Raw genomic sequence first — 12,725 nt, 5'->3', positions numbered from 1 at the left:
TTATTCTTTTCTTCTGCTGGTTTTATGTTGTCTTTGTTCTTTTTTTTCTAGTTCCTTAAGATGTGAAGTTAAGTGGTTTACTTGGGCTCTCTCTTGTTTGTTCATATAAGCCTGTAGTGATATGAACTTCCCTCTTATTACTGCTTTTGCTGCATCCCAGAGATTCTGATATGTTGTATTGTTATTTTCATTTGTCTGTATGTATCTTTTGATCTCTGCACTTATTTCTTCTTTGACCCACTCATTTTTTAAAAGTATGTTGTTTATAGTTTCCACATTTTTGTGTGGTTTTTTTTTTTTTACCTCCTTTTTGCAGTTGAATTCTAGTTTCAAGGCTTTATGATCAGAAAATATGCTTGGTACAATTTCAATTTTTCTGAATTTGATGTTATTTTTGTGGCCCAACATATGGTCAATTCTTGAGAATGTTCCATGTGCACTAGAGAAAAATGTATGCTCTGTCACTTTGGGATGAAATTTTCTGTAGATGTCTATCATATCCAATAGTTGTAGTGTTTCGTTTAAGGGCAATAGTTCTTTATTGATTTTCTGTTTGGATGAATGATCTAGAGCCCTCACTGGTGTATTGAGGTCTCCAAGTATTATTGTAATTTTGTTGATTTTTGTTTTTAGGTCAGTCAGTAGCTGTCTTATATATTTTGGTGCTCCTTGGTTTGGTGCAGCATCCCCTTAATCATTATGAAATGACCATTTTTGTCTCTGATTACTTTTGCTGTCTTGTAGTCAGCATTGTTAGATATGAGTATTGCAACACCTTTCTTTTGGATGTTATTTGCTTGGAGTATTGTTTTCCAGCCTTTCACTTTGAATTTGTTTTTATCCTTGTTGCTTAGATGTGTCTCTTTCTTTTTTTTTTTTTAATTTTTTTTTTTTTTGTATTTTTCTGAAGCTAGAGACGAAGAGAGACAGTCAGACAGACACCCACATGTGCCTGACCAGGATCCAACCAGCACGCCCACCAGGGGGGCAACGCTCTGCCCACCAGGGGACAATGCTCTGCCCCTCTGGGGCATCACTCTGTTGTGACCATAGCCACTCTAGCGCCTGGGGCAGAGGCCAAGGAGCCATCCCCAGCGCCCAGGCCATCTTTGCTCCAATGGAGCCTCAGCTGCGGGAGGGGAAGAGAGAAACAGAGAGGAAGGAGAGGGAGAGGGGTGGAGAAGCAGATGGGCGCTTCTCCTGTGTGCCCTGGATGGGAATTGAACCTGGGACTTCTGCACACCAGGCCGACGCTCTACCACTGAGCCAACCGGCCAGGGCCGATGTGTTTCTTGTAGGCAGCATACAGTTGGATTTTCTTTTTTAATCCGTTCTGCTACTCTGTGTCTTTTTATTGGTGAGTTTAATCCATTTACATTTAGTGTAATTATTGACACTTGAGGGTTTCCTGTTGCCATTTTATATATTGCTTTCTGTTAGTTTTGTATCTTGTATCTTCTTTGATTCTTCTCTTTTGTTTTTCTATCATTTGTTTTTGTTTGGTTGTAATCCATACTTCTTTCCTCTATTACTTCTTTTTTCAAGTCATGTATCTGTGGTGGTTTTTTCAGGGCTGGTTACCATTAAGTAATGGAAAAGATTCCTACCATGTTCATTGTAGTACACTATCTTATGAGTGCTTCTGCACTCCATCATCCTTTGCTACTGTTAATCTTCGTCCTCTCCCCCTTTTTTTTTTTTTTTGTTCTCATAGTTTGAATTTGATTTTATTGTATTCTTGGTGGAGCTTTTGCTTGTGGTTTTGTTTTGTTCTTTGTATCTGGTTGGATAACCCCCTTTAGTATTTCCTAAAGTGGGGGTATTCTGATGATAAATTCCCTTATCTTTTCTGTATTTGTGAATGTTTTTATTTCTCCTTTGTATTTGAAGTATAGCATTGATGGGTATAGTATTCTTGGCTGAAAGTTCTTCTCTTTCAGAGCTTTAAATATAGGTGTCCACTCTCTTCTTGCTTGTAGAGTTTCTGCTGAGAAATCTGATGATAATCTAATAGGCCTTCCTTTATATGTTGTATTCTTCTTTTCTCTGGCTGCCTTGAGAATTTTTTCTTTGTCATTGGTTTGTGCCAATTTCATTATGATGTGCCTTGGAATAGGTTTGTTGGGGTTAAGATAACTCAGTGTTCTGTTTATTTCTTGAATCAAGGCTTTAGTTCTTTCCATAGGCTTGGGAAGTTCTCATCTATTATTTGTTTGAATATATTCTCCATTCCATTTTCTCTCTCTTCTCCTTCTGATATACCTATTATTCTTACATTACTCTTTTTGATGGAGCCAGACAATTCCTGTAGGTCTTTCTCATTTTTTTAAATTTGTGAGTCTCTCTCCTCATCTCTCTGCTGTGCCTCAAGTTTCCCATCTTCTATGTCACTAATTCTCTCTTCTATCTGGCCTGTTCTATTAGCTAAGCTTGTTACCTCGTTTTTCAGTTCATTAATTGAGTTTTTCATCTCTGTTTGATTTGTTTTCATAGTTTCAATTTCCTTGATAATATATTCTTTCTTTACATTGGTTGTTTTTTGGGGCTCCCTAAACTGCCTTTCTGTGTTTTCTTGTATATCTCTGAATATTTTTAGAATTTCTGTTTTAAATTCTCTGTCATTTAACTCCAAGGTTTCCAATCTATTAAAATTTTTTTCTATAGATTTTTCCTCATCTATCTGTGCTACATCTCTGTCTTTTGTATCCATGATATTCAATTTCCTTTTCCTTAATGGTATCTGAGGGTGGTTTTGTTAATAACACTAATGAGAATTAATAAAGAATAAAAAGTAAAAAATAATTTTAAAATTATTATTATTTGTTTTTTGAGAAAATACTGTGGAAAAACTGAGAATTATATTGTGCTAAATGGAACAAAAACTACCTAGAATGGAGAGCCTGAGTTGGGGAGAAGTGACAAAGGGGCAAAAAACGAGGTAAGGACCCACAAAATGCTAAAAAGGAAAAAATTTGGATCAAGAATAACAGTTTGCTTGTAAATGGCGGTCAAATGAGAGATATAGTGAAAGAGATAAGAAGAAAACAAGAAAAAGAAAAAAAATACTATTGTATTAAGTGGAACAAAAACTACATAGAATGGAGAGCCGGGGCTTGGGGGAATGCTAATGAGTTAAAAAGCACACAAAATGCCACAAAGAAAAAATTTGAATCCAAAATAAAATAATTTGTAAGTGATGATCGAGTGAGAGGAAGAGTGAAAGAGAGAAGAAGAAACTAAGAGAGAGGGAGAAAAAAGAAAAAGGAAAAAAAGAAGAAAAAAAGAGGAAAAAGAAAGGGAAAGACTTAAGGTTTTTGGAGTGTAACCCTCATAGAGAAAAAGAAAAAAGAAAAGAAAAAAAAAGGGAAATGTAACACCTATGAGCAATGTAGTTCAAGATGAAGGGAAAAGAATATGACAAGCAGAGGATAAAAGGACCAAAGTGGAAGAAAAAAATAAAGATAAAAAAATGTTAAAAGTTATAAAGACTGTGCATTATTCTTGATTTTGAGAGGTTATCTTCTTCCTTTTTCTTCCTTCTCCCTCCTCCTAGTTGGTGGCACTGTACCCCAGGCTCTGCCCCTGTGGCACACTTAGGTAGAGATTTGCAGTTGATGAGTCTCTATGACAATGTCATATATTAGGCTTCAGTCTCGTTGGTAGTTGGGGCTTGTTAGCATTTGCAGGCTCCAACAATGGGAGAGTCCGTTTTCCCAGAACCTCTCTCCTAGTCTCTCCTTCCTGAATTAGCAGCCTGGTGATCCAGCTATGAGGTTGCCCCTGCCACTGCCTGGAGAGCAAGAGGCCCTAAGAGCTGGCAAATCCCCACTCTATCCTCACTCAACACAGGGCTCTGGGTAAGGCTCAATCAGTCAGAGCTGCCAGCATAATCAGGCAGGATTGGGAGCCAACTGCTCTCAAGGTGTCTTTCTATGAGCCTCCAGGTGTGTCTAGTATGCCTCAGCACTCTGTGGGACCACTCTCCCCAGGCTTTTTGCACTTTGTAACCTGTATTGGCTGGCAGGAAGATGCCCTAGTTGTTGCCTGCAGAACAGAAGGTCTTTTTTTTATTTTATTTATTTATTTATTTTCTGAAGCTGGAAACAGGGAGAGACAGTCAGACAGACTCCCGCATGCACCCGACCGGGATCCACCCGGCACACCCACCAGGGGTGACGCTCTGCCCACCAGGGGGCGATGCTCTGCCCCTCTGGGGCGTCGCTCTGTTGCGACCAGAGCCACTCTAGCGCCTGGGGCAGAGGCCAAGGAGCAATCCCCAGCGCCTGGGCCATCTTTGCTCCAATGGAGCCTTGGCTGCGGGAGGGGAAGAGAGAGACAGAGAGGAAGGAGGGGGTGGTGGAGAAGCAAATGGGTGCTTCTCCTATGTGCCCTGGCTGGGAATCCAACCCGGGTCCCCCACGCGCCAGGCTGACGCTCTACCGCTGAGCCAACCAGCCAGGACCAGAACAGGAGGTCTTAAAAGCTGCCAAGTCTCTCCTTTTAGCACACCACCATGAGTATGAAAGCTCTGCCCATCAGAGCCACCAGCTTAAGCAGGTAGGGGGTGTGTTGACTTCTGTTCAGGCTCCTTTCTAAGGTACCCCGGTTATTTCTAGTTAAATTTGCCTTAGCGTTCCGTAGGATTGCTCTCTGCAGACTTCTCCCTTGTTAAAAAGTCTACAGCCTAGCCTGTCTAACTTCTGCAGTGTTCTCTGAGGTTTGTTCTCTGAGGAATGTGTTTTTCACCTTGTATTGGCTGGCATAGAGTTGTCCCAGCTACTGTGAAAAGAGCAACAGGCCCTAATAAATATCACGTCTCTTCTCTTAGATTGCTGACCTGAGAAAGAAGACCTTGTCAACCAGAGCCGCTGCCGGGGTAAGCCAGCTGGGCAGTGAGCAGACTGTGGGTTAAGCTAATTTCAGCGATTGGATCCGCAGATCTGCTCCAGAGACTGTCTGCAAGCAGCCTGCGTGCCCCTCCCCCTAGTACTTCCGTATTTTTTCTTCCCTGGGAATGGGCTTTGTTAGCCTGTATGGCTGGTGGAGGCACCCCGCCCGCCCGGAGAGGTCCAGGCGTAAGGAAGTCGGCTTTCATGCACTCCCTGCATGCTGTTGTTTGGGGAGCAGGGATTACACCGAGACTCTGGTCGCAGCCCACGCAGAAGGCTACTGCTGACAGTCTCTGACCCTGCCCTTCTGTCTGGGAATGCAGGGCCCACGCCCGGGGCGCTAGGAGGAACCACTCGCACACTGTCCGCGCTCCCCGACCAGGATAACCAGAGTAATGAAGGCCACCGCTCGCCCGCCTTTGCTGGGGTCTGGCGCCGGCATTAGCTCTGCGTGGGTTGAGCCACAGGCACACTCTTTCCTCAGCTTGAACGTCTATGCCCCAGCCCAGCTCTTTCCATGCCCCCAGCCCTCACTTTCTCTCAGTTCCAAGTGAAAGCAGCCCTTGCTCAGATCAGTGAGGAAGGCAGAGTATTCCATTCTCCGTCTTATTTCCTTCAGGGTTGATTATATATTTAGCCACCTTTTCACCCAATAGTACCTTTGTTCAGTGTGTGGGACTTACAGATGCTCCTGGAATCATTTTTCTGTCTATAGTTGTCAAACTTGTTGAAATTTTGGGGAGAGGTATCGGGAGCGCTCCTCATGGCACCATTTCTCTGATGTCACCTCCCCTGTTTCTGTTGTGTTTTTCATTTATATTGTTCTTTAGATTCCACATATGAGGAAAATCATATGGCATTTGTCTTTCTCTGTTTGACTTATTTACTCAGTATAATACCTTATAGGTCCATCAATGCTCTTGCAAATGGTAAGATTTCATTCATTTTGATTGGAGGCCCTCGATTTTAGTAGATTAATAAACTTTAAAGCTGGTCCTTGCAGACTCTAATTTAGATGCTGTCATTTCTCTGTCTCAAATGCTCTCCGCCTTTGAAGGATATTAATACCACGTTAAAACCACAATTCTGAGACTCTGACACAAACTTCCCTATTTTTGGTAGCAAGCAGCTTTAATTGTGACTCCAAACCTTGCTTGTCTGCAAGTTCTGCGGGGTTCTGCTCTTCCTGGGTGGAGCTGGAGGAAATCCTGAAACCCTTCCAGAAAGGACTCTGATATCTTAAGAAATCAGGTGTCTGGACTGAGACTTGACTTGGGATGTAGTGAACACACACAATATGGTGTGTGTTGTAGAACTCTGCACCTGAAACCTGTATAATTTTATTAGCCAGTGTTACTCCAATAAATTCAATTAAAGAAAAAATAAATCTTGTATCTATAAAGGTTGGGCGACCTTTTTAGGCTTTCTCAATTTAGTAAGCTGACACAGGGCTGTTTTCCATTGGTTTTCCATCTGACAGTATCTAGTATCAAACTGTATTTTCTCCCCAAAATTGAAATCCCACCAGCATATATAAGTGCCTACCAGCATATATAAGTGTAAAGGACTGTACAGTACAAAGAAGCTATGACACCGAACACAATGAAGCAAAAATGCACATATTTCATTTTATATGTAAATATTTTAGTTACCACCAATATAGACTACTAATATAAAAAGTAATGATACTTTCCCTTAGCAGGAACTTAAATAGGAAAAACAAAACCTACATTAAGAAAAACATAAAGCCTTACCAAGGAAAATACAACTTTTGTTGTTATAGTTTTTATTTTTCTAGAACATGAAAAAATTATTCTAAAAGAGTAAATGTGGAGGAAAGCCTGGAACTTACTATTGTAAATACTGCAAAAGGACACATTCCTCCCAATTAAGTTATAAATTCCAAGTAATTATAATTAAAAATGCCAGTGGCCAAAATCCTCAATTCTTACATGTATTAAATTTCCCATAAAGAACTGCCAAAAGGTTTGCCATGTTGACCATTTGAAGAAGGAAGTCTTTTTTTTTTTTTTGTATTTTTCTGAAGCTGGAAACGGGGAGAGACAGACAGACTCCCACATGCGCCCGACCGGGATCCACTCGGCATGCCCACCAGGGGCGACGCTCTGCCCACCAGGGGGCGATGCTCTGCCCCTCCGGGGTGTCACTCTGCCGCGAGCGACCAGAGCCACTCTAGCGCCTGGGGCAGAGGCGAAGGAGCCATCCCCAGCGCCCGGGCCATCTCTGCTCCAATGGAGCCTCGGCTGCGGGAGGGGAAGAGAGAGACAGGGAGGAAGGGGGGGGGTGGAGAAGCAAATGGGCACTTCTTCTGTGTGCCCTCGCCAGGAATCGAACCCAGGTCCCCCACACGCCAGGCCAACGCTCTACCGCTGAGCCAGCCAGCCAGGGCCTGAAGAGGGAAGTCTTGATCAGAATACTATGTAACATTTCCTTTGCTTAGTACTTTTCTAAATTCCCAGAAAAAATATATAAACAGTTTTTATAGAATAGGTTCTTTTTCCTATAAGTTACTTATATGGCAAACTTCTGAGTATCACATCCTATTTTTTTATTAATTTCATTTAGAAATTGTAGTTGACATAAAAACCATACTTAAAATTAAAATAAGCCATTTAAAATTACATTCCCAGGGAAATAATTTTTTGCTAAAACACAGAAGTTTGCTTAAACTCCAAATAAAATTTAAAAATCATCATATGTGCCTGACCTGTGGTGGCGCAGTGGATGGGGCATTGACCTGGGACGCTGAGGTCACCGGTTCGAAACCCCAAGCTTGCCTAGTCAAGGTACATATGGGAGTTGATACTTCTGGCTCCTCCCCTTTTCTCTCTCTTTTTCTCTCTCGCTCTCCTCTCTCTCTAAAAATGAATAAATAAAATATTAAAAAATCATCATATGTTACCCAGTTATTATTTGTATAAAGAAAATAACTGAGGCATGAAACAAGACCTAGTAAAATCTGAGTAAAAGGTTATTTAGCTGTTATAGAACCAGTGGAAAGCTTTGCTTCAAAGGGTAAATTCTCTAGTCATACTGGCAACACTCTTCAAATATGTTATGACCCAAAAACCTGCAAAATTTTTTTTAGTGGCTTAGCCCTTTTGTGGCAGCTGTCAATGTTTAAGAATGAATGAACTGCCCTGGCTGGTTGACTTAGCAGTGGAGCATCAGCCCAACGTGTTGAAGTCCTGGGTTTGATTACAGGTTAGAGCACACAGGAGAAGGAACTTGCTTGTCCACTGGAGCCCCCCCCCCCACGCCACCTCAATCATTCTTCTCTCTCTCCCTCTGCCTCCCATGGCTTGAATGGTTCAAGCAAAGTTGGCCACGGTGCTAAGGATGGCTCAATGGCCTCAGCCTTAGGTGCTAAAATGGCTCAGTTGCTGAGCAACAGAGCTGTGGCTCAGCCAAGCAGAGTATCACCTTGTGGATCCTGGTCCAGGTGCATGCATGAGTCTGTCTCTGCCTCCTTGCCTCTCAGTTAATTAAAAAAAAAAAAGAGAAAAAAAAAAGAATGAGCTGATGTAACTAGAGGGGAGCCAAAGAATATAGCACAGGGAATAATTCAAGGGGCAACAATAATCATACAAAAACTGAGCAGCTGGAAAGGCAAGGAGATCTAAAACTTTGAGTCACCAAGCATTAAAGATGAAGTACATTGTTTCAAGGTACAGAGAACACTGAACTGGCTCTAGGAAACCTGAGACCGGTCCTAGCTTAGGGATCAAGCTTACCTGTGGTCCTTGGGCAAATCACTGAACCTTTCTGGGACCAAGTTTGCCAATGAAATGGAATTGGAACATTCAACATCCTAAAAGCTTTTCAATGTAAATAGCATTTAAAATTTTTTTCAAAGACTTTATTCATTTTAGAGAGGAGAGAGAGAGAGAGAGAGAGAGAAAGGGGGAGGAGCAGGAAGCATCAACTCCCATATGTGCCTTGACCAGACAAGCCCAGGGTTTCAAATTGGCAACCTCAGCATTCCAGGTTGATGCTTTATCCACTGCGCCACCACAGGTCAGGCCTGCCATATTTCCCCATGTATAAGATGCACTTTTTAAAAAAAATTTTGGGGTCTAAAACCTGGATGAGTCTTATTCAGTGGTTGTAGTTTTTTTACTTGCATTTCCCACTTTTTTGCGCTTATTTTTGCGCTCATTGTTGAAGACAGTGATTTGTCATCAGACACAGATGAGGACAGGCTAATGACTGGGAGTTTTGACAGTGATGAGGAGTTGTATGAATTTTATAATGAATAAAACTTGAGTTCAATTACTTTTTTTGTGTGTGTGTGACAGAGAGAGAGAGACAGAGAGAGGGACAGATAGGGACAGACAGGAAGGGAGAGAGATGAGAAGCATCAATTCTTCATTGCAGCACCTTAGTTGTTCATTGATTGCTTTTTCATATGTACCTTGACTGGGGGGCCACAGCAGACTGAGTGACCCCTTGCTCAAGCCAGTGACCTTGGGCTCAAGCTGGTGAGCTTTGCTCAAACCAGATGAGCCTGCGCTCAAGCTGGCGACCTCGGGGTCTTGAACCTGGGTCTTCCGCATCCCAGTCTGACACTCTATGCACTGTGCCACCGCCTGGTCAGGCAAGTTTAATAACTTTATGTAATATACTTTTTTTCAAATTTCGGACCCCAAAATTAAGGTGCGTCTAATACATGGGATCGTCTTATACATGGGAAAATATGGTAAATAGCATTTTCATTCACCTACAGTATAATGAGGTTTACTAGTATACTTAGCCCCACAACAAATTATTAGTGTCATCTTAATAACCCTACCAATAAGATTTCCAAATCTTTATTAATTTCTTGAGATAATTCAATTTAAAAGTAGATGAAGTAGGTTTACCACAAATTCTAGATTTTCACAGAAGTTGCTCTCAGGAAGCTTCTTATGGTGAGCTTCTATGGAGTCACAATATACTTCTGGCTCTACCAAAATACCACAGAAATAAAACTTCCTGTGAAAGCTACAGGGAAGAAAGTGACACTTAATCTTGTCCTTCATTATCAATGCCTCCAAAATACTGTTTTAAAGGAATATTTCAGTTATTAAAGAATTCTAAACAGGTCCCTATATACTAATAAATTAACACAAATCAAGTAGAATATGAATGAACTACCCCAACTAAATTTTCTCAACTCTTTTTCTCCTGGACTACTTTTTAACAAAAGGAGCATTTTTAAAAATTGATTTTAGAGAGAGAGGAAGGGGGAGAGAGACAGACAGAGAGAAGCATTGAGCTGTTCCTGTATGTACCCTGACCAGGGACCAAACCTGTAACCCTTGTGCCATTGGGATGATGCTCTCTCTAACCAACCAAGATATATGGCCAGGGCAACAAAAGTAGCATTTTAAGTTTACTGTTTTAGTATCACAAGGGTCACTTATAAAACATTCCTTTATGAAAATGAACTTAATTTTTGCCTCAAAGGATTCCCCAATAAACAATTCAAGCAAACAACTCAGTGGGTTACAGATCCATTCCTAGAACATATCAGTCTGCAATTCCATTTCAATTTAGATAAAAGCACAAAGTAAGTTACTTAGGCTCAGATATAAGCAGCTATTAACATTTTCCCAGTAGGCGTTATTCTTTGAAAATCAGAAAGCTGAACATATTTGTACAAATACCTCTTGAAATCCAGCTTGATGCCTTTACTGCTTTTCACAACTTCAGTCAGCCATTCCTGCAGGGTGTTGTCACTGCTTGTTTCAGGAGGATGAGCCATGACTGGCTGGGCAGGGTCTGGTCTTTCACTTGAAAGGAGGACATCAGCCTCTATCATGTGAGCAGTACCTGTCCCAATAAAAGAACTTACATTAATGCTAAAAAACCAAAACAAAACAGGGATTGCAGAAGATGCCATGTCCAATATCCTTTTGAGGTAGACAAAGGAAAGGATAGGAGATTAACATTCCCTGAGTAACTACTCAGGGCCAGGTACTATGCTGGGTGTTTACACACTTTTGTTTTTTACAAGTGGGCAGACAGGTGGTGAGGAGTTAAAATTTCTTTTCTTTTTATTTATTCATTTTAGAGAGGAGAGAGAAAGAGACAGAGAGGAGAGAGAGACAGGGGGGAGGAGCTGGAAGCATCAACTCCCATATGTGCCCTGACCAGGCAAGTCCAGGGCCTCGAACCGGCGACCTCAGCATTTCCAGGTCGATGCTCTATCCACTGCGCCACCACAGGTCAGGCGGTGGTGAGGAGTTAAACATCATTTCCTCCTACTCACCAGTGTTTAAGCTAGTGTCATATTATTTAATTTCTTCTCCATATATAGCAAAGCGAGTACACAAAAGAAGGCTCAATAACTATTTAAGTTTCTGAAAATAAAAATAGTACTTTTATCTTCTTAGTCCTAAAATTAGGAACTATAAATAAATGTTTATTGCTTACATTACAGATTCCATTCTTTGACTTAAAGCATAGCTTCTGTTTAAAAGCTGTGGACGAAAAGAGGCCACATACTAAAGCAGAGGCGCTCAGGGGAGGCCTGCAAGGCGGGCCCACACGTCAGAGACCGGAAGGGGCTACACACAAGGGTCCGACCATAAGAATTCCTAGCTAAAAGCAAGTAATTTCAGGTAATCACATCCTAGGTCTTAACTTCCTTGTAACAAAGGTCAGCCTTTACTTTAAGTAAGCCTATTGTCTTTTTGCATCTAAGACAAAATACTTTTGGAGTGCCAGAGTAATCCCCTTTTTCTGGACCCCTCAGGGCACAATCTCCCATCAGAGCACAAGACCACAGACCCCACAGGGTTACCTGTTCCTCACATACCATCTCTGTGTGCTGTAAATATTGATTATTAACTATCTTATAGCCACCAATGTAAAAAAAATGTATGTCTCTCCATTTTACTGTGTATCCAGTCTCAGAGATGGCCCCGCCCTGCTTTCCCCCACCTCCCTAACCTACCACTGATGAATTTCATGTAACTCCCCCGCCATGTCTCCTCCTTTGATTCTAATGTATAAAATAAGTTGAACTGCCATTCTCTAGAATAGCTTCTCAATCTGCTGAGAGTTTGCTTTCCTGCAATTTTCACCAGTTTGGTTGGCTCAAATAAACTCATAAAAATTCTCTACAGGTTTGGATGTTTCTTACATCAACAAAGCACAGATCCCTGGAACAGGCAATAAGCTCCACCAGTCACTTAGTATGAATGTGTTCAGCAGGCTGTGGTAGACTGACTCCAGCCATGGCTGACAATTCCTCCCACACATATATAACTCTCTTCTATCTTTCTCCTCCCCTTGAGTCTGGCTTGACCAACAGAGGGTAATGGAAGCAAACTGTCAGTCTAGGCCTAACCCTTGAAAGGCCTGGCAGCTTCTGCTTTTATCCTCTTAAAAGCCAGCCACCATGCAAAGAAGTTCAGGCATTACTGAGGACAGCAAAACGAGGGTCCCCAGCCTACACCACACAAAACAGAACAACCATCTGACTCACAAAATCATGAGAAATTAGAAATCATTGTAATTTTAAAACATTAAGTTTGGGAGCAGTTTAATATATAGCAGTTGAAAAAAAAAGTTATCTGGAAATGCAGTATTGTCATAAAAGCCTGAAATGTGAGATTGGCTTTAGGATCTGGTGGAATTCCAGAAGAGTAGGAAGTTGGAAGAGCAAAGAGGAAATTGTCATTGGCAGCTTGAGAGAAGACAACCTGTTTCATACAGTAATGAAACCCTGGATAACACAGCCACTTGTAGCAACTGGTGAAAAACAGAGAGGGCACTTAATGAATTCATGGATTTGGCTAAGGAGTTTTCCTTGAAGAATGTTGAAAG

At 41.6% G+C, this 12,725-nt stretch overlaps 1 protein-coding gene across 4 annotated transcripts in view; it reads right to left on the bottom strand.

Moving 5' to 3' along the window:
• Nucleotides 1-12,725, bottom strand: part of FAM151B (family with sequence similarity 151 member B) — a 59,155-nt gene that overhangs the window by 24,619 nt on the left and 21,811 nt on the right. For all 4 annotated transcript variants that reach the window (XR_010731111.1, XM_066273671.1, XM_066273669.1 and 1 more), the window contains one exon: nucleotides 10,559-10,724. Coding sequence is in view for 3 of the 4 variants with exons in the window: in XM_066273671.1 (XP_066129768.1) it covers nucleotides 10,559-10,724 (166 nt within the window). In the remaining variant the exon portion in view is untranslated. The remainder of the gene's footprint in view (nucleotides 1-10,558; nucleotides 10,725-12,725) is intronic.

The sequence above is a fragment of the Saccopteryx bilineata genome, chromosome 4 (genome assembly GCF_036850765.1).
Source record: "Saccopteryx bilineata isolate mSacBil1 chromosome 4, mSacBil1_pri_phased_curated, whole genome shotgun sequence".
NCBI classification, from domain to species: Eukaryota; Metazoa; Chordata; class Mammalia; order Chiroptera; family Emballonuridae; genus Saccopteryx; species Saccopteryx bilineata.
This window is presented reverse-complemented; position numbering and strand designations above follow the sequence as displayed.